The 22,091-nt window shown below is 40.8% G+C and overlaps 4 protein-coding genes across 4 annotated transcripts; 3 read left to right on the top strand and 1 right to left on the bottom strand.

The window, feature by feature from the left end:
- Nucleotides 1-1,210: 1,210 nt before the first annotated feature.
- On the top strand, nucleotides 1,211-8,022 carry LOC310928478 (palmitoyltransferase ZDHHC5-B-like; the record flags this gene model as incomplete). Its single annotated transcript, XM_083891027.1, has 11 exons — nucleotides 1,211-1,359; nucleotides 1,872-1,993; nucleotides 2,140-2,297; nucleotides 2,505-2,677; nucleotides 2,763-2,865; nucleotides 2,982-3,073; nucleotides 3,266-3,398; nucleotides 3,920-4,028; nucleotides 4,206-4,312; nucleotides 5,634-6,568; nucleotides 7,073-8,022. 11 exons carry the CDS (start codon nucleotides 1,211-1,213, stop codon nucleotides 7,176-7,178), a joined length of 2,187 nt encoding a protein of 728 aa, XP_083747153.1. The 3' UTR covers nucleotides 7,179-8,022.
- A 254-nt stretch (nucleotides 8,023-8,276) lies between these two features.
- tmx2a (thioredoxin-related transmembrane protein 2a) lies at nucleotides 8,277-13,263 on the bottom strand. Its single transcript, XM_083891028.1, has 8 exons — nucleotides 13,021-13,263; nucleotides 12,869-12,929; nucleotides 11,600-11,713; nucleotides 10,511-10,587; nucleotides 9,978-10,084; nucleotides 9,830-9,895; nucleotides 9,607-9,736; nucleotides 8,277-9,519 (listed from the first exon to the last, which is right to left on the bottom strand). Exons 1-8 carry the CDS (start codon nucleotides 13,207-13,209, stop codon nucleotides 9,349-9,351), a joined length of 915 nt encoding a protein of 304 aa, XP_083747154.1. The 5' UTR covers nucleotides 13,210-13,263; the 3' UTR covers nucleotides 8,277-9,348.
- Nucleotides 13,264-15,116: 1,853 nt separating this feature from the next.
- On the top strand, nucleotides 15,117-17,451 carry pmf1 (polyamine modulated factor 1; the record flags this gene model as incomplete). The annotated part of the gene is made up of 5 exons (XM_083891452.1): nucleotides 15,117-15,349; nucleotides 16,234-16,339; nucleotides 16,468-16,568; nucleotides 16,766-16,961; nucleotides 17,386-17,451. 5 exons carry the CDS (start codon nucleotides 15,117-15,119, stop codon nucleotides 17,449-17,451), a joined length of 702 nt encoding a protein of 233 aa, XP_083747578.1.
- A 258-nt stretch (nucleotides 17,452-17,709) lies between these two features.
- Nucleotides 17,710-22,043, top strand: med19a (mediator complex subunit 19a). Its single transcript, XM_083891282.1, has 6 exons — nucleotides 17,710-18,029; nucleotides 19,507-19,629; nucleotides 20,025-20,158; nucleotides 20,384-20,480; nucleotides 20,566-20,660; nucleotides 21,627-22,043. Exons 1-6 carry the CDS (start codon nucleotides 17,813-17,815, stop codon nucleotides 21,690-21,692), a joined length of 732 nt encoding a protein of 243 aa, XP_083747408.1. The 5' UTR covers nucleotides 17,710-17,812; the 3' UTR covers nucleotides 21,693-22,043.
- The last annotated feature ends 48 nt before the right edge of the window (nucleotides 22,044-22,091 follow it).

Here is a 22,091-nt window from a genome sequence, read left to right as displayed (position 1 = left end):
AACATCATTCCTGCACATGGCTTTATTTAAGGGATGCAAAATGGGAAAGGAAGTCTGTCTGCAGAGAATTTGGAGACTTCAAAGGTCTCTACATGCAGCCTCTCCCAAGTGCAGTGACTCCTCTGTGATGTACACAGAGCATCTTTTTGGAATGAGTTGATTTTGTCCCCATACTGACACAAAGACTGAAGGCAGGGGGTGTCAAGAGATCCAGGGGACTCTGCTTTGGTTTATTTTTCTTTTAAAGGCAAGGCTAGACATAATGAAAACTTGTGTTTGTTTATAGCGGCCTTTTTTTAAAATAAATTCCAGCTGGACTTTTGGTTGCTATCAAGCCACTTTCCTCAACTGGTTTGAACAATAATTTGTTTTAGTGTTTTCCCCCCATCTGTTTGAGTTTAAAATGCTGGCGTTGTTCCTCCTGCTGTAATCGTCAGTTTCTTCCACCTACCCAGTGCCTGAATAAGCCCCCCCAACCCTCGGGACAATCACAGAAGTCATCAACAGCTGCTCAGCTCTAGTCTCTGCCTGTGTTCCTCCACGTGCTTCTGCTCTCTCAGCCTGCTGGCTATCCACCCACTACCTCTTTGATTGGGTGTTTTCTTTTCATGTTCCTTATTTTCTGTGTGCATTATTAAAACACTAGCATAGTGATGAGCATTAATGTAAGCACACAAAGTTGGATTGGAGAGAAACCTAGATTGCGCCAATTTTAGTTGCAATTGTATATGCACAACAGTGTTCTGGTTGCACTGGTGCCACAGAGCATCTTAAGAATAGACTTATTTATATTTTTGCACCAAATACAGTTACGTCAAAGCCATACGAAACAATATTTATAAGTAATCTACACATATTTTTGTATCACATCGCTTTATATAGTTTTACTTTTTTATGCTTCTTATGATATCATGCACACAAATTTACAAAAAGCTACACACATGCAAATAGAGGAGTATATTAAAGAAAGAGTCGTTTTTGAGTGATTATATTAGGGCTAGGAGATATTTTGTGAGGGAGCTAGGAGATTAGTATCTCGTGAATTGCTGCTTTGCATAGTGTTAGTTTTCTCATCCAGTGTGTGGTCATGGCCCTTCCTCCCAAACAAACGCCATATTTGCCACTGTGACTTGTAAAGCACACTTAAAAGGAGGTAGACGGTAGATATCTACCTCTCTCTCTCTCTTCCTTCCCTCCGTCTCTGTGTCCGATGCCGGGCTTCAGCGGTGGGGGGATTGGGGGAGGAGTGGGTGGTCCCGCTTCTGCTCCTCCCCGTTCAATACGACCAAGCCGATATGTCCCGGTGTCTGCAGCCACAACTTTCCTTGTTGGATCCACCACGCTGTTCTTCTGCTTCACGTGAGTGTCTTTGTCTCTTTTCTCTTATATGCGAACACACGTGAAGCATACAGGGCACCAGATTATCACATATGTGATACTTTGGCTTTACACACAGTTGTGTTATTTATAAATGTTTATAAATATTTGTATTTGCTAAAGGTGTCAATGAATATCCCCGTATACCTGTTTCTTCTGATGGTGTTATGTTGATTTTTGTTGTTTGCTTAATCTTTATTCAAATAAGGAATGTTGACTGAGCAGATACACCCTCTGAACTACAACTATTGCGCATAGTTCTTTTACACTATTTGCACTATTTCTGTCTGCACTGGAGCTGTTTGCAGTTTAGCCTTATTAACACTTGCGTTGATGAAGCATAAAGGGTTACTCTTTTTTTATCATCTGTGTCTTGATTTGAGTGTGAGTTTACACTCTGGACTCACTGCCATACACATAGACTGAGGCAATAATGTGTCATCAATGTTTGTATCAAACATTTTTGTGTTTCTGTCTCTTTTCTTGTCATCCAGGTGTCCATGGTTGTCTGAGTACTTCTCCTCTGTCATTCCCATCTACAATGCTGTGATCTTCCTCTTCACCCTCGCCAACTTCTACATGGCTACTTTCATGGACCCTGGAGTATTTCCCAGAGGTAAACACACACGGACATCTTTGTCAATGAAGAGTCATTCAAATAGGCAAAATGTTGGTCATAATACACTAGCATTAACGTAGGAACGTGGTGTGGGAACACGGTCGTGTGGGTATGGGCTCACTGTGTATGTCTGTTTTGTGTAGCGGAAGAGGATGAGGATAAAGAGGATGATTTCCGTGCTCCGCTCTATAAGACAGTGGAGATCAAAGGCATCCAGGTGCGCATGAAGTGGTGTTCGACCTGCCGCTTCTATCGCCCGCCACGGTGCTCTCACTGCTCAGTCTGTGACAACTGTGTGGAGGTACTTGCGCATATAATGTATTTCACAATTGCATGTAAATAAGAGTCTGATTTGTCAGTGTGGGAATGACTTCTTAATGTATACACATTGTAGGGTGGAGGTAAAGGTTAAAGGGATTATATTTTGTTTGTTATATTTTTGTTTGCTCTCTGTTACATATTTAGTGGAGCTTCCACCCTTGTGTTATTTGGCCCTATGTTTTCTCAGGATTTTGACCACCACTGTCCTTGGGTGAACAACTGCATCGGTCGGAGGAATTATCGATATTTCTTCCTTTTCCTATTATCGCTTACCACCCACATCGTGGACGTATTTGGATTTGGTTTGGTATTTGTTCTGCACCACCGTCAGCAGCTGGATACGCCACATGCTGCGGTTACGTATCCTTCACTTGGCACTCTCTGCTGCCATAAAAACACTTCATGGAACTCTGATTTGTTGTAATCTCCTTGACTCTGTGTTCAGTATGGCTGTCATGTGTGTGGCTGGTCTGTTTTTTGTCCCAGTCGCTGGCCTGACTGGGTTCCACATGGTGCTTGTCGCTCGAGGCAGGACCACAAATGAACAGGTATGTGTTCTAGAGCTGGTTGCTTTTATTGTATCCTGTAGCACTGATGCCTGTCAGATGGTTTATTATGATTTCTGCTCTTGTCATGTGACCATTTTCTTTCCCTCTCACTGTAGGTGACGGGAAAGTTTCGGGGTGGCGTTAACCCTTTCACCAACGGTTGCCTGAGGAATATTTCTCATGTGCTCTGCAGCTCCCAGGCCCCAAGGTCAGTCTCAACAATTATCCCGTTTACACAATTTCAGGGCTTTTTCTTTCCTCTGCTCTCTCCCACATTAATGGAGTTAATCAGTAAAAGCTTTCGTTATCATCGGCCATATTGTGGGTTCATAAATAGAAGTAGAAAAAAATAAATAAAAGTAGAATAAAACACATTTATGCATGTGTGTGCCTTCCTCAGATACGTGGGCAGGTGGCGGAGCCCTCAATCAGTGGAAATACAGACACCATTTCTTAGACCGCCTCTCACTGAGGCCCAGCTTGAAGCCAAGATCCTGGACAATGGCATCCAGAATGACCGACACAGTGCCAGGGTGAGTAGAATTCAATCCCCACAGAAACAAGAAACATGCAGTATAGTGTCTGTGCTGATGAATGGATAATAGAGCTATGCATTCGTTGTGTACGTATTCATTTCACAGCAGCATGTTGACTGATATTGGAACTGAAAAGAGTTTGAGTGAATCAAGTTTTTAAAACCCATATTTATGACAGCAAACATTCGATCCTCTTATTCAGCAATTGCGAGTTTAACTGTGGAACAACAGTTGATATAGATTTTCATCCATTCAAAAAAATCATTCGAGTTGTTTTTATACCTTTGAAAAGGATGTTATGCATTCAGTTTGTATGTGTTTGTCTGTTAGCTGAATTACTTAAAAACTACCTGATATCAATGGAATTTAGTTTGGTATGTTTTTAATGGGTGGATACAGGGATTTCTTTCACTTTCTGTAACATTGCGAGATCAGATGTTCTAAGTGTTGTCAGCGGTATTTGCTGTTCGAGCACTTTCTGTTTTATTGATTGGAATGACTTTTCATTACTTTTCCAGTCCAAGAGCAGTCTAGATCAGATGGAGAGCCAGTCAGCTGATGCAGAGCCTCCACCTCCTCCAAAGCCAGAACTGCGTTACATTGGCCTGCCTCGTGCTGACACAGAGGGTGAGACAAACTAGCATGCCTTTTAGTAAATTAAGTAGTTATAGCTCACCTGACATGTCAGCATCTGTGCTGTAATATCAAGTACAGCCCAGGAACTTGAAGTCTTTCCCACTTGTGTGAACGGATTGTGGTTTTTTTCACAGACACCTTAATCATTTGTCACCTTTGGTTTCTTAGAGAGCAGTTTGTTGACTGAAGCTCCACCTACACCATCAATGTATAAATATCGACCAGCCTACAACAGCCCAGGAAGGAACCACACTGCGCTCACGCACCCCAACAAGGTACTTGTTCATATACACCTCCACAGTCCTGAAGTTATTAACATTATGTAGGTACTGGCTATTAATCAAAAGGAACAACGGTTCTGATGGTGAAGCTAAGCATGTATGGAAAAAAAACATATGTAATCTCTGTTTATTCTTTTAAATATACACAATTTCCATCTACAAAAGAGGATGTGCTAATCCTTACTGCATGCACACAAGTACAGAACAAACACTGTTCCATAGATTACTGCAACAGATGATCTGGTGACTGAAATGCCCTCCCCTAATTTCCTTTTGTGGTTAATACCATGCCCCTGTTTTTTTGTTTTTACTTAAAATTGAACATTCAGTGGCCATCAGCCGATCAGTAAGTCTCAGCTAGTGTCATCTGTGTATGTATCCCTTTGGTTTGTCTCTGTGTTTGAGTGGAACTCTCCTTTCCCCTGAGATTGCATTGACTGGAATGTTTAGTTCATGTACTGTATGTATTCATATTTCCATTTATCTGTTGATACGGTCTTTGATATGCAGTGTCAGTGCTTGTTCAAGCCAGTCAGTGTGTTTACAATCCAACAGTGTGATGATGGAGTAGAGCACTGGTCAAGCATCATATCCTACACCCCCCACCCCCACCCTACCCCCTTTTTTTCTTGATAGACCTTGTGAGAAGGAGTGAGTAATACTTTAAGTTATATCCTATATTTAGCATTTGTAAGCAGTCAGTCGAAATGCATATAATTATTACAAATGAAAAATATGCTCTCACAGTCACTTTATTTGTAAAACCTAAAAAGGTGACACGAGTGGCTCCTAGTGTGGTCTCCTGCTACTATTCTTGTATTATCTGGTTTTGGGATGGTTGTGTGAGAAAATCCCAGTCGATCATCAGATTCTGAAATAGTCAAACCAGCCTATTTGATACCAACAATCATGCCACATTCAGAGTTAATAAAATCACCATTCTTTCCCATCGTGGTGCTCAGTTTAACCTTCATCAGTTTTAAGTGTGATTCTGCATTTGTAACTAATCTAGTGGGCACTGGGCACTCTAAAAACGTGCTTACATATGAATAATAATAATAATAATACATTAACATTCCCAAAAATCTCCTTATTGCTGCTTAAAACCAAGTGTAATGTGTTCAGTGCTTAAACATTTATACTGCTTATAAATGCTATTCCCAGAGACTGAAAAGCAAATGTCACCAAACATGTTTTTGGGCTTTCGCTGAGCTGGTGATGTTCACCTCTCTTCCCTCGTCCATCACTCTTTTTCTTCCCACCCGCTACCCCTCTCTGCCTTTTGTCTGTTTCTCCTCCTCTCTTCTCTCCTCAGATGATTCGTGGAGAGAGTCTTGACTCTCCATCTCCCTCTATCCTCCAATCCAGCCGACAGCCTAGCTATCGCTCAGAGCCGAGCAGCCTAGATGGGGTCACGGTGGTGGGGGGAGGTATCGGGGCGCGCAGAGTGGGAGGGGAGAGGGGTGAGGGCCCCGGGGGCCCTGTCGGGCCTGCTGGGGGGGTGTCGGCGGGCATGTCGGGTTACTCCCTGACTGGCCGCTCCTACACCTCCTACCCATCCTCACTCGTTCTGTCCACTGGTGGCTCGCGGTCCTCCAGCCTGCGCTCAGCGCACGCAGCTCATAACCCTCTGGCCACGCTCCATTCAGAAGGCACGACAGACACCAGCTACAAAAGCCTGGCCAATCAAACACCTCGGAATGGCAGCCTGTCCTACGACAGCCTACTGACACCTTCCGATAGCCCAGAATTTGAGTCAGCCGCCCATGAGCTGTCACCGCAGAAGCCGTATGCTCCGTTTCCCTCTGCACCTATAACAGACCGCCATGAGGTGGTGTTGCCCAGTACCCCGCTGCAGGGCTACATGTCGCCCTTCCTCTCAGCTCAGATCGCCCAGCAGAGGGAGGGGCAGCTACTCCAGGGCTCTGCCACTTTCTCCTCCCCTCACAGGGCCTACCTGCGTGCCATCAGCCCTCCCCCTCCTTCCTCCGTTGGGCCTCCTGAGACCCAGCACCTGCTCCTGCATAACCAGGAATCCTCTGCCCGAGGCCTTCGTAACCCTTCCTCCTCATCCTCATCCCCTGGGGCTCGTTCACAAGAATCCCCTGTCTCTCCGCCACCTCGTGGCCTCTCCCTGAGCAAGTCTCAGGCTTACACTGTAGAGGCAGGGCATCAGCACAAACCTCGACCTGCAGGAGGAGGCACTGTGCTGGGAGGGGGAGGAGCCGGAGGAGGGCAACAGGCTCCACAGTGAGTAGTGATCCTTCACCAGATCCTTTAGCCGGCTGCTCTTCCTGCTCCTTTTCCTCCTAATCCTTTTCTTCTTCCTTCCTGGTTTGTGTCAGCCCTCCTCTACCTCCCTGATTTGTGTGAGTTTTCCTTTTCCTCTTCCACAGTTAACAGCCAGTCTTTGCTTGTTTAATGTTCAACAGTCAAATTTGTGAATGAAAGTGTTTTTGGTTTTTGGTGCAGGTGCTGTACGTATGGATCAGTGTTAAAAGCATGCTCGTATGTCTTTAGCTCAGTGAACGCATGCCTGACCACGCTGCTACGTATTTCTGTCCTCGTTGCCGTTACCACATGCCTTAGAAGATCAGAAGTAGACGAATGTTTTTGTTGTTTCTGCTTTTTTTATCATTATTTTTTGTAATAGAACCACTCACCTCCACATCCCCTTTTCCCCCTCTGTCCTCACACCGACCTGCCTCCCCCCACACACTCCTTCCCTTCCTTTCCTGATGGCTGTCCAATCAGATTCACCTCTCGCCCAGTCTCGGCCAATCACACCACATCCAAACCAGGGGGCGGGGTGAAGAAGGTGACTGGAGTCGGAGGGACCACTTATGAGATATCGGTTTGAGTGACGGGCTTCCTCCATGACCTATCACAAGTTACTGGACTACTTCCACTTGCCTCTTCATTGAGCTGGACTTCCTACACAAATGTGGGCTTCTTAAAAACAGCGGTTTTCCGCTGTAACAGGACTAAAGGAGCGTCCGATCCTCAGTTTGTTATCTTTGTGACGCCACTGGCTCTTCGCCTTTTGCAGACCTTTCAAATATGAACAAAGAGGAAATGGACAGTGGACACTTTTTACCAGAAAATTTTTTCTCTCCTTTCAGCCACTTTTGCGAGCCATAGACTGACCGTGACTGCATCATCACAGCTGGGTACAGATTTGTCACACAGCTGTTCACTGATTTGCTGTTTTACTTTGGTACATTAGCACAGTACAAAGTACTGACAGTAGTCTCCTCCACTTAAAGAAAGGATGGCCTTTATCCAGTGGATATCAAACTGAAGTGGGAGGATTAAGGACCATTGGACCAAGTGAAACGCCTTTTCCACTGTCTGAACAGACCACGCAGCCTGTCGATTAGAGTGTCATGGAGAAAAGAGTCCAACCTATAAACACAGTATCATTTAGTTTTATAAATCTTTTTAAAAATATTGTTTTATATACATGTATAAAATCTTACAGATTATTATTATTGGGTCAGATTGTCAGCTATTGACGACGGTGGCAGATGTACTGTGTAATTATTCATGAAAGTGATTTTAGATCAGTTGCCTGTCTATATTTGATGGCTGCATCAGCCAATCATGAGCTCTTGCTGGAACCTTCATCATCCAAAGAGATGGATGACCCTCTGAAAATATTGAGCGGATTATAAAAAAAAAAAAAAGGAGGCCACAAAGAAATTTCTGAATCATGATTCCAGCACAAGTATCTTTGTGGAATGTAAACTTGTAATGTTGATGCTAGAGTCATTATGCAAAATCAGTTTGTAGCTTTAAGAACATTTCATGTTTCTTTGGTGTTTGTTTTTTTCTGTGATCCTCTTGTCTGTCAGTAGAAAGACGCAAGCAGAACCTTTAAAAGATGGTCAGACAAATAGAGGCAGCGTGGGAAGGGCTTATTTATTTCACCAGACAAAACAACCTGATAGTTCTGGACATAGTTTCAAACCTGTCCCCATCAGTTTGGCCTTTTGTTTCTGAAAGAACCTTTATGAATGAAATTGTAAATGCAATATGCCACTGAAAAATTTCAAGGAGTGACTGGCAATTGTTTTATTTGCCTTAAGACCATTAATAGAGAAGCAATTTTTTTTTTTTTTAAATCTTCTGAGTGAACTTGCTTAGGATTTTTCCTAAAGGTACAAACGTGTGTTTAATATGATTTTCTATCCAGGCCCACAGTAGTCTGCAGCAGGCCAAATCTAGCTTTGTACCTTCATTAATTTCCAGCCCCTGTTCTCTCCCCAAGGCTTTGTCTACAGCGTGCATGTGATTTTTGGTTTGTGGTGCTGAATGCTTCACTTGTGTGCATACCTGTGAGAATATTGTCAAATGTCTACCTGGTCCATGTGTGGGTGGTGTCATGGCACCAGCAGCCATCGTACAGAGATAAAGAGAACAGTGTTACTTTCTTCCTTCTCTGGTCAAGTATGGTGACCACTGAACAATTTGAAGCCATGTGAGAATAGTAAGTATATATCACTATTGTGGGCTGCGATGGATGGAAGGAGTTTCACAAATATCTGTAATGAGTACATTAAAGACATTTCTAAAATGGCCTTATCAAGAATTTCCTAAAAGTCTTCTCAGAATAAAAGGTCAATCTGATGAAAAAACACATCACAAATCTTAACTGCAGTTTTTTGTTGTTGTATTTGTTTCACTTTTTGTGAACATGAGACATCAGTCAACACTGTTTGGAAACACAAGCAGAGCGAGTTTACACCCAGTGATATTGAAAGTAGCAAAACGATCTTTACAAAAATGAATTCTCAAATAAATTAAGGTCGGTAACACTTTGGCATAACTGTTCAAACCACACAACACTCCCAAACAGACTCATGAATTGTGGTCTGTTATTTGCCTCGGTAAACAGTTGTCATTCGGATGACATCTTGCAGTGGTTGAACCGTTTTTTCCTCTTCATTCCATAACACATTAAATGTTGGCAACAGAAAGGCGTAGTGATGTTGGAAGAGAAGGGAACGACTTCATGCATTTGTACTCCTTCACTGGTCTTTCTTGCTCTCTATGGGCTGCTCTGGAGCGTCGTCGTGTAGCTCGTTGCTGCCCTCCTCTGGCTGAGAGCTCGTCTGCTCCTCTTCCTTCAAACCGTGACCTTTCAGTTTCTTGGATTTCTTGAAGAGCTCGTTGAGGTTAAACTCCCTGATGATGTTTTCCTGGGGATGAAAAGGCGTCATTAGCTTGACTCAGTTACCAACGCATACATAGTCATTACGTCATGTGATTGTTACAAATGGATGCACCTCATTGAAGGTCCAAGATACTGCTCTTCCTTTATTGTCCACCATAGGACGTCTCATAAGCTCCTTGCCTCCTTGAAAAAGCACGAGTGAGGGTAGCTGCTTGGACAGAGGGGAAGTACTAACCCTGTACCTGTTCAGAAAAGAGTAGTGATGTCAACACCTGTGCTCTGAGAATCTGTCAAAGTAAGGAAGGTGTGGGAAGAAACAAAAGACTGCAGCTCACCTCTGTGAAACCTCTCCATAACGTCCAATATCTACTTTCCCAAACCTAAGTCCAGCACAGTTGTACCTGAAAGACACACAAGACATTTGAACTCAAGCCTTCAGCAAACATTCAACAGGTTATTCTTTTTTTTTTTTAAATATCTCACTTGAGAGATAGGTCGGCGAAAACCGGAGCAAAAGACTGGCAATCTGAGGACCAGTTGGCGTAGAATTCAACGATCCAGGTGACGCGAGTGTCCCGCTGCAGCTCCTCCTAATGACTCATTAATACAAAATTAGATTAGAGCAGTTTGCACAGGTGTAGATCACCTTCATTCACACCAATTCAAACAGTCATTCAAATCATGTTGAGACAACTTTCCTTCCCAAGAAGGACTGCTCAGTTGCAGATACACCAGCAAGTTATAGTTCAGAGGCAACAGATAACAGTACACAAGCAGCAATAAAACAAACCATTTGTCGCAAAGTCTATTGACAATTACATTCATTTAAAAAGATGAAAAGACTATAAGCTAGATAACAGAAGGAATAAAAGACGTTGAGTTTATAGCTATTTAAATACCTTATTAAAGAGGTAACAATTCCCACACCTAAACAAAACCTAAAGATCTCACTCCATAAAGGATCTACTAGCATTGAAACAACAGCAGTTCCACAAAGTTTGTGGTTTAACACTCACATCTATGGTGCTGTCACTGAAGTACTTGATGTACTCGGGGCCCATGTACAGAGGAGGCTTACAGATCATCACAAATGCTGGTGACAAAAAAAAAAAACAGACTCATGAGATTATAGCTGTGGAGATTAGAGTCATAATAATTACACACTAAAACCACACAGGCGTTGATTGTTTTGTCTATGATTAGAGTGTTAAAGTCAGTGACGTGACAACAGCAGTCACATTTTGCAGATTTCACCTGTTGAGTTTATCATGTCATGAAATTCTAACAAACTACAGACAAATCCACAGAACCATTGTAAGTTCCCCTGTGGTATCTGAAGGTTTCCTGCACTGAGCTGGGCTGTAACAGTTAATTGATCAGTAATCACAATTTTTTTTGTTTTGTTTTATTTTGTACAAAATCAAGTTCTCTGTCTTAAAAGGTCAATGTAGTTTGAATTGATTTTGCATTTAAGTTAGTATAATTAGCCAGATTTGAGTTCCAATCTGGTCCTTCTGACAATCGTATGCGTCAAATTATCCTGTAGCGTCCGGGGTTAACAGACATGATTTTAACGTCATCAGATGTACCAGGATCTTTCCAATATAAGCTACTAACTGACAACACCGACAGTCTGCCTCCATGTTTGTTTATGTTTCTGAAGGCACTTAAATCGCGTGAGTTTCTGTGAGATCTCAAATCCTTGGAATCTCCTCCCTGAAATCCTTTGATTACAGGCCAAGTGTGTGGTCCTGTGTCATAACTGGATTAAAAGATTGAAAATAGCTTACAAAGTTGTTTTCTAAATGTTTTCTAATGTTTTTTAAAATCAGGTCAGATTTGAAAATCCTCTTGTGTGGGGCAGGCGTAAATGTTACACATTGGACCTTTAAATGGTTTCTTTGCTTCTCTATGACAAAAGAATGGAATATTTTTAGTCTGTGAATCATTAATGATTTGTTCAGAAAATAATTGACAGATTGATTTATGAGTTACAGCCCTAGTTTTAAGGAAATAAAACGTTCTTTGTTCATAGTTAACTATTACACTATGTGGTAATGCGCTGATCATGAACGTGCTAACAAAGGTCAACAAAGGTCACCGACCGAGACACAGAACGAGGTAAAGGATGCCTAGCCGAATGTCCAGTCTGAAGAAGAGGATGGTGTTGGCCACTTTACTGAACAGAAACAAGTTGCCTATGTGCTGCTCCAGTGTGACTGTGGAAGGAAGAAAGGAAGAAGAATTAACCTTCAGCCTGTTGACACAAGGTCACAGGAGGGCTGGATTACCATGCATGTTTACACAACAACGCAAAAGGTTTCCTGAATGTGTGCAAGGACAAGGACACCGGTACATTATTAGTTTAATTCTAAAACACTATTGTGTCCTCTCTGTTAAAAAATGTCAAGTTGTTGACTGCAAACAACAACTCTGGATAAAGATCTCGACATAAACATTTCTTCTTACGTGTGTGTGGTCACCTGACCCTGGGCTGAGCATCACTGGCTCAATATGAACGTTTAGACCACTGTGATGGTGAATGACGCTGTTTGTAGTGGAAACAAACACTTACCCTTTTGTGACATCACGTCACTTGATTTAAACATAAACAAGTGTATTCTCTTGGTGGAAATTAGTTTGCTAAATGTTTTTTAGACTCTGTGGGTTTTTTGTTGATTATTGAACAGGCATTTGGACATAATGATGGCATGTTATTTAATTAAATAGTAATAACTTACTCTCTTTTTTTGGAAAAAGCACAGGTGATCACATACTTTGCTTTGAAACCGTTTACCTTTGACATTTTAGTCTAAATTTAAGACGTTCTCTGTGGCCTTTGAGTGTCAGATTATACATTCAGATTATAGCTCAAGTTGGTCTTTTGAACTTTGCTGAACCTTTACTCACTTTTTATCTATTTTGTTAACTGCACCAAGCAAAGCAGTCGTGTTGGTTTGTGGGTGCAATATAACTGAGAAAGTAAAGGGCATGCTTTCATATGTTGGTCATTGTGCAAGAAAGACATTGTTTTGATATGATTGGGGATCCAGACACTGATCCAGAGTCAGAAGTTTTGACTTTGTAAAATAAGGTTGTGCAGCCTGGGTGGAGGTTTATGCTCTGTGAGGGCTTCTTTTTTTTTTTTTTTTTTTTTATTGTACCTCTTATTAGCACAGCACTTTAGCCAAACTGGCTGTTTTTAGGTATTATAGATAGATGTGTCTCGATGAGTACAAATGTTGGACTTTTAGGTGTTTTTATTGTACATGTACAAGTGTATTCTATGCTAGACTTTATTCTTTATAGTGTGTGTTTTTGTCAGATAGTAACTCTCTCTAGAACCAGGACCACATGATATTGTTGTAACTTACTGGCTCTCCTGTTCTTCATCATCACTATTGCACTGAGGAACATGAGAATCTCCACTTCTCTCTATCAAACAAAAAACACAGAACGTGAAGGTAACTCTGAGTGAATCAGCAGTCCACCATATTTAGCAGCAGCAGCAGCGGCGCGTGCTCACCCAGTCAAAGTCGCAGGAGTTTCCGTCCTCGCGCTCGGTTGCCAGGTGCTCGCACAGACCGGGAGCCTTTCGCACCACCAGAAAGACGACGGTAAGGAGGAACGACGTGATGTAGTAGGGCTTCAGCAGCCATTTGTAAATCTGAGGTAAGTGGTAGAAGAAGGTGCAGAGTCCCGTGATGAGACCCATGTTAGCCGAGAGAGGACAGGCGCTCGGGAGAAATGATAGGACAGCTGAAGAAAGTCAGCCACACACTCCGCGCCGAACTGCGCATGCGCAACAGGAAAAAGAAACTTGCCCACAGTTCACATGCAGTCGTTTGGGCAGAATTACAACCTACCGGAAATGACAAGAAAACAGAGACATTTTGGGCCCCATGAAGTAATACAATATAATGCTACGTGAATTATAGGATTTACTTGTTATGTACTGAGACTGAACCATTTAAAGAGTAGACTGTCCTTCCAATGTTGCCCCCCCAAAAAGGATAGACAACATACATGGGGTAAAAAGATGGAATTTCAGGGAGAAAAAAAGCTATTTGAACTTACCTTAAATGTGCCATATGTAAGAATGTAGCCAAAAACGGTTACTACATTCAAATTCAAAATACCAAGATATTTTGTGTTTCGTTTTCTGATGTAACTGGCAACCCGTGGTTGCAAGACAGCTGAGACTCTACTGACTGCAATGATTGATAGACGGCGGTAGGTGGCGCCACATGCCAAAACATGATTTCAAAACATAAACATGATTTGCAGTCTGCAAAATATATTTTTGATGCAAATATCTTGGCTGTACTGTTGTTGTTGGTGAGTTCAGTTTGTTATATGAATATTATTCCTGAGTCTCTGTGACATATTAGGAGGATTTTATGGCCAGTTGATTTAGATGTATTGCATAATGTACCTTTAAACAAAAATTACAATATGGAATTGTCTGAACAAAGAAGAAATCAGGTGAAGTGAAGTTGAGACCGAGTCTCTCTTTTTTTCTGTATTGTACTGATGAATTTAGAACACCTTATTGGTAGCTACTTTATGAGTTGGCTACATATGTGTGTAAGGCCTGGGGAAAAAAACATCACAAAGTCCTTCGTTATGTTGTTGAATAGTGTTTGTAACTGATGTTCTGGTGCTGGTCTATATGTCTACAGTAAACAGTGGTGTCTTGTAGTGGGTATGTTCTCAGTGTATGACACAATAATAGTAATATTATCAGTCATAAGCCACAGACATATTACTTAAGCTGGGTCACATAAGTGTTTATTGTTTTGTTTCTGTCATATTATCTCATGTGTCATATCGTATTCCATCAATTTATTGAATTTGACATCTTATTTTAAACTAACGTGTCAATAAATAATACCAAGTTACTGCTGAGAATCTCTCCACAGCTGCCACTGAACTGTTGTAGACTGGGAGCTTCTTATTTGACAAAGTAAGCTAAATCAACCACGCTGTACATTCTTAGAAATAAAAGTGCCAAGTAGAACCATATAAGGTTCTTCAGCTTGTCCTCATAGGAGAACACTGATTGGCTCCAGGTGGAAACTTTACCCTTATGTAATAAAATAATAACAAAGAAAGTATAGCAAGGAACAGACAAATGATATGATGTTTGAATGTACTGTAGAAGATAGCAACCAAAGATGGCAGAAGATGATGGGAAGCACTGGCTCAGCATGTGTGATTAATAATAATAAAAAATCACTGACTGTGCATTATAAAGGGATGGACATGTGTAAGTCATAATAGAGGACTGCCTTTGTCTTTTTGTTCTCCATTCCATCTTTCTTCATGTTGTATAGCTATATGTGTTATTTTTCCCTTTCTTTTTCATCTAACTTTATTGTCCTTCTAATGTACATGAACTGAACAGTGTGCTCACTAACACCTGTGCTTTTCATGCTAAGCCGTGTAAAAATGGCTGCATGGGGCCCATTAGATGCATTGGACTTTACTGTAGTAGTCAAAAAAACACCAGCAGGGGGCAGTAATAAGACACTAAAGACATCAGTTGCAGTTCACCAGTACAGAAGAAGACGGAGTCTATTTGGCGGGTCATGTAAAATGTAAACACAAGAGAGTTAGAAAATGGAGGGGAGTGAAGCAACAGTTCACGAAGAGACTGTAGATAACAAGTGTGTCAGAGACTCAGCTGAGAAACAAAACAGTGATGAAGCCACGGGAGAAATGTTCTCGCAGTTGTCGAACACGGAATCGGGTTGTAAGCAGACGACAGAGGAGACGGGAGGTCGGTTTAACCGACTCAAGCTGTTCGACAAAGTGATGCAGAAGAGCCTGGAGAAGTTCATCGAGCATGCAAGGTACTGTTGACAGTTTATCCTGTCATTATGTTCTCCACGAATCCATCTTTTAATTTATAATATAAAAAAAGAAACAGCGAGCCATGTCCATTACAACTAACACGAGAGAGACACCACCTACAACCTTGTTTAACTATAAATGAAATGTCTTAAAGTGACAAAGGAATAGCAGTGTTTGACAGTTTTACAGTTAATCATATTACATAGTTTAATAAAAACGAATTTGTCCCCTCTGCAACAGTCCTGCTACATTTGCTGATGTGACCTTTTATATTTCTATATTATATATATTTTTATATTTATAGCTACGTTAATATTGTTTTAGTATTATAGTGCATTATGCAGTGCAATAATGATGCTTAATTTGCACTTGGACTGTGACTGTTAGCTTTTTTAATATTGTATCTGTGACCTTGCCCAATAAGTTTGGAATGTTTCAGTCTATTTTTAACCATTGTGTTGATTTGTGTATGACTGCCACTGACGATTATTTTCATAATTGATTCATCTGTCGATCATTTTCTCGATTAATCGCGTAATCATTGGGTCCATCAAGTTCAGAAAATGTTGATCAGTGTTTGTCAAACCAGGAAATGATCATGTTCTCAAATGTCTTGTTTTGTTCGCAAACCAAAATTATTACATTTTAATTATTTCTTTGTTATATGGAGAACATATGGGGTGCTTTTTAATATTTTATTGGACTTTCTGTATCAGACGTGTTTTTCCCTCTTATTCTGGCAGCAAGCCAAATTATCCATATGGAATAATAAAAGTTAATTTGTCAGTTAATTTGACGTTGTCGCTGCCTCATTTTACAACTACACTCGTGTTCTGGGAAAAGCTTTATTGCACTTTTGGTTAACATGACTTTTGGCTGTCAGTTTTAACAGATTTGCCAGCACCTTTCGTCCACTTTATAAGAAGAACCCTCAGAGGATGGAAAGCATTCACAAGCAGTTCATAGAGGAGATGAGGCGGGCCATACAAGTGAGTGTCACTGCAGTCACACTGAAAATATTGAGTGGAAAGGTTTACTGCCTTGTAATTTGTAATGGCTGCTGTACTGCTCTCGTTTCTTTGTTTATATGAATGTATATCTCTGTGTGTTTTCAAAGGATGACATCAGCAGATTGATTGAAGAAGGGCATTTAGAGGTCAAACTGAAAGAGCTGGACAAACTAGAGCGTGCGGCAAAGAACAATGCGGATCCTGCGTGGTTAGTCAACTGCATCATCGCTCTTCACGTTAGAAAACACTCCATCAATGGTTTTCTGTCTTTGAACAGCTGAATTGTGACATTCATCCACTCCCATTTACTTGTTCTAATATTTTTTTAACAATAACCAGTTCTGTTGTGCAATATGATTAAAATAGGAAACATTTTAAATGTGTACATCTCACTTGTTTGATCAGGCGGCCCAGTGGGGTTCCAGAGCAGGACTTCTGCACGTTCTTGATGCCATACTATCAAAAGCAGGAGGCTTTTATGCGACTTGAGCTGAAAAAGATCCAAGCAGAGAATGCTGCACTTGCACAGAAGGTTCAGGCTGGGAGGGAGAGTATTGCTCAGACTGAGAACCGCATTTCTGCAGCTGTTGATGAGTGGAAGGTAAGAGGGTTAAAAACTGAAGATTTCAAAATACATGTAAATGATTTTTACCAGGGTCCTAGACTATGGACCAGTTGTTTAAGTGTAACAGTATTATATGTCTCATCTGCTGCATTTTCTTGGCAAGTTGATTCACTGACTGAAAACTGATCATTCAACAGTCAGCAGATCATTTATAAGAGCCAGATTATATAAGACTATGTATCTTTAGCCTAACCCTTCAATCATCAGGATTAGATGTTTCATACCTTTTTGTAAGTCACTCTTAACTTTAGTTTCCCCCATAATTATTAAATTATTTTGAGTTGTTTTGCTTGTCCTTTTTAAGAAAATAAGTATGCAGCTTTATTGGTTCTAGACTGAGAACTTTGAAGAATACTGATTGCTGAGCACCATTATTTTTGCTTTGCCCCCTCACCTTTAGGCTGCAGTCACAGAATTTGAAAGGCTGGCATCCTCTCTCTGTCCCACTGATGTCTTTGATGTGTGATCCTCAAATTTGTCTACAAATCAACTAAGTTAATTGTACATATGGATTTAGTTTACTGACCTGTTTTCCTGCAAAAATAAACATGCAATTTTGAATATAAAATGTGTTGACTGTAGCAATTACATTTAGGTGGTTTACAAGTATTACTAGTTTGACAAAAAAAAAAACATTTTGTACAACAATAATTACGGTAATGTGCGTGTCTGTATGTCAAATTACGGTAAGCGAGCTGTGAGAATGCCACAAAGAAGTGTAGAGTCGTGACAGACACCCGGATGGATTCATCGCGAAGCCCATTATCGGACTAAGTCTGAAGGAACCGGCTTTTTCTTTCCATTTCAATGCGTTGTTCTTGAAAGATATGGCGGAAATGTTCTCAACTTTGTTCGGGCAAAATGAAGCTCAGGGACCGCCCGGCTCCTCACTGGGTTTCGGACCGGGGAAGCCTCCGCCGCCTCTGCCGCAGAATCAAGTGTCCTTGGCGGGGCAGATGCCACCGCAGCTCGGGGATGAAGGCCCTCCCCTGCGGAAGCCTGGAGCCATGAATGAACCGTTCTATTTACTGCGGGAACTACCAGGTATTTCAGGACTCTTATATCTACTGGCTTATGTGTCTGTTATTTGTCAGATAATGTAAAAAATAAACATTTCACCCCCTTGCAAAAGCTCCAGAGCAGTTTGTAAACAATGCTAGGCAACGTTAGCTAACACGTTAAGAGTTTGCGAAGCTAACTACCAGTGTTAACTGTATTTCTTTTCACCATGTCATTAAATGTCTTCAGACTTGCTTGTGTTTTAGGTTAGACGTTATATTCCTGCTGTAATATCAGGAATGAGCATCCCTGGACTAACAAACACTCGTTGGAATGGATCATTTAGTAAGCGCTTTGCTTCCAAAACTTCACAAGTTAAATATTATTGCTAAACTTCCAAGGCCCGTCGCTCCACTTATAGCTTATATTACCAAAAAGTAAACTCATTGAATACAAGCTATTAGTGATTATACATCTCTTAGTGTCAATATTGAACAGGATATTAATAAATATTGTTTTGGATATAACTAAGAAGGCCCATGTTTTGTTTACAAAGAAACGCATCACAAATCATCCAATTGTCAGTTGTAAAAAATACAATTTATTTGTCACATTTTAATATCTTTTCATTTATTTTTTCCTCACTTTGCTAGAATTGAGTAGGTCTCCAATTTGCCTTCAACAATGTCATGCTTTTTTGTGGCAGATTAAATTTGGAAAAAAAATAAAAATCTCGCATTACCATTACAGATAACTGACATCATTTTGACTTGTTGTAATTTCATTGTGACCAGTATGTATTGTAGTTGTAGATATGTGACATCATTCTTACTAGTCAAAACTACACTTTAAGATATCTACAATAAACTTTTTACTAGTGAACATGACATCACAGATATCTGTAATGGTAATTCCAGATCATCAAACTTTGCAATTAAATCTCTGAGGAATGTTACCATCTCCTTATTTGACCTATTCCACCAAGAATTGTGGCAAAGGGGAGACCTGACTTGACATGATTGGCATTATGCGGTTGCTTGTTTGCTATTTGCGATGCAAGACTCCATTTCCACCACCATTGAGATCTGTTGAATGTGGAGTACTGCAAACTCATTGTCATGTCCAAGATACCATTTGGCAATGATTTGAGCTTTGTGATAGGGCATGTTATCATATCATATCATCATCATCTATGTTGTTCATTGTCACTAAACTCACCAGGTCGTCTTGCATGACTACATACATTAATTTGCTATTTATTCAACTAAATGCTAAGTTAACTAGCACTAGTTCAGTACTGACCTACCAACCTATGTACCTAATAAAGATGCTGGTGAGTGTATGTTTCATTGATTCCGGTAAAAGGGACACATTTTATAACCCACTTCAAGCCTACCAGTGAGCTGCAGCTTATACTTTGGGAAGCAATATATATGTATGTTTAATTCAGTGAGAGTAACTGACTGACTTACAGTGTTTCATTGTAAAAAATGTCTTTATTGATATACATTTCTGTCATTAGTGGGAACAGAGTTAACGGGCAACACCAACCTCATCACACACTACAACCTGGAGCACGCCTACAACAAATTCTGTGGGAAGAAGGTGAAGGAGAAGCTCAGCAACTTTCTACCGGAGTTACCAGGTGGGTTTATGTTGCACACACTTTATTAAACCACATATGCAGAGATTTGTGTTCAGAGCAGCACAGCAGTTTCAAAGTTACCCTATATCTTTGATTGCTGTTCATTCTCCTGTTGCACCTCATTTTAATAAGCCCATTCTGCTAATGGAACTGTCACTGCAAAGTTTTAAAACTCCTGTGAAACTTGCAGTAATGAGAACAGTACATCTTCATAGCCTCCTTGAGGAAAACAAAACATTGATGATCCAGTCAAAGACCACAAACCATTGCATGACTCAATCTTTCTTCCTTAACAGCTGTCCAATCTCTTCAATGCTGTGTTTTCATTGCTGCCCATATGCCTTTTCATAACACATGCTATATTTATTTGTTTCCGTCTCATCATTGTGCCGCAGGTATGATCGACTGTCCGGGCACTCAGGACGGCAGCTCATTGCGCTCTCTGATTGATAAACCTCCAGTGTGTGGGAACTCGTTCAGCCCACTGACCGGCGCTCTACTCACAGGCTTCAGACTACATACAGGACCGGTACTCACTACTTATTTAATGCACACACATACGTATGCACATTTGTGATATTAGAGATATAGTGTTTATGCTCTGTGAATTGAATTTGATCTTGATTACCATTTTTGCTTTTATTTATAATATTGTGTCCTGCTTGAAACAACATCTTTGACTTCTTAAATAGCTGTTCAGATTAGTATTTACACATGCGTCTCTAACTTTTTGAATGTTAATTTTTTTCCCCAGCTCCCAGAACAGTACAGATTAATGCACATACAGCCTCCAAAGAAGAAAAGCAAACACAAGCACAAACATCATCGAACACAGGACCCACTACCACAAGGTATGACATTAATTATGCCCATACACAAATTACACCTGTATTCATAACACAAGGGAATGTAAACGTTGTCCTCCTTATTTCACAGAAACTCCATCAGACACTGATCCTAAGAAGAAGAAGAAAAAAAGGGACGACGATCCCGACCGCAAGAAAAAGAAGAAAGACAAGAAAAAGAAGAAGGTAAGAAATGTGTTCATATGTTAAGTTGCTAGTTGGGTGTGGTTATTGATCCTAGTGCAGTCCTGGAAAAAAGGCATTTATGGTCAGTGCGTGACACTTAATGTCAATATGATTCAAATCGTAAGGCAAACTGTAAAAGATGTAGTAAATCACTTTTTTTCCAAACACCGTAAACCTTGTTTTATTGACATATTGAAGTTTTTAAAGTCTATTTGTCTTTAATGGTTCGAGCATTACTCGACCCTACTTGTCAGGCACGTGGTTTTCCATTACTTCATAGTACCTCCTCAACGTGGCTGGGGTCGTCGTAGCACGGCTGCGTGAAACTGCTGCGATGTCATTTTAATTATGACACAAACGCACTGGATCCTCTCGTCAGCTTCCCAACACAGGAACTTCTGCACCTCGTCGACAGACCATGGTGTATTTTAGCTGCAGACTGCAGCCATGTATGCTCGCAGTGACGCTCTCGTTCAGTGGCCGGCAGTCTGTGGACGTCACGTTTTAGTATCGGCAGAGCTTGTTTAGAACCTCACCAGAGCAGGTACCAGCTAATATTCCTAGTCGAAAAACGAGTAGAGTCGAGAAAAGTGCTTAAACTGTATAATGGAGAAGCGCCATTACAGTGTTCGATACTGATTCCATGTGACTTCTTAATCATTTTACCTTGCTAATTTCGGCATAAATCTCCTCAAGACATCAGTATATATATATATATATATATATATATATATATATATATATATATATATATATATATATATATATATATATATATATATATATATATATATATATATATATATAAACAAGCTTTTAGGCTTGGGTCATACTTTCTCGTGTACACCCTGCTGCTGATGCTTCTCCTTATCTTTAATCATGCCAAAACATCTAAACTCTGGAGAATTCCTCACCCATCCATCGGGAATAGGCTTCAATAACTGTTGATGCTTTTTCTCCCTCCAGAATCGCCACAGTCCGGACCACCCCGGCCTCGCTGGATCACAACCCAACAGCAACAGCCTCAGATAGAGGGCAGCGCACTGTGTGCATGCCTGTGTTTGAATGTGTGGGTGTACATTTTGTAAGGGTGTGTGAGTGAGTGCGTGTGTGTGTGTGTGTTTTACACATAATTGTATTATTGAGAGCATGTTTAAAGAGTGCGAGATTGAGCGTGAAAGGAGCTGCAACACGGTGGACATTTGTGACGACAGGAAGACATGTTACAGAACAGTGTAAATGGCAGAAAGACACAGATGAGCCGAGTGGTTTTATGGAAGACTGAGCAAGCGCTGTGTGTATGTCGCCTTTTTGATTTTGTTGTAATATCTTTTGACTGTAATGCCAATATCAAATAAACATTGGTGTCTCCTTTTAAGACATCTTTTTTTTGGATTTTGGAATGTTTTGGTATGTTTTAGAAAAGACACC

The sequence above is a fragment of the Microchirus variegatus genome, assembly GCF_963457635.1.
Source record: "Microchirus variegatus genome assembly, chromosome: 6".
Lineage (NCBI taxonomy): Eukaryota > Metazoa > Chordata > Actinopteri > Pleuronectiformes > Soleidae > Microchirus > Microchirus variegatus.
The sequence above is the reverse complement of the archived record's forward strand: the minus strand, read 5'-3'. Positions and strand labels throughout refer to the sequence as shown.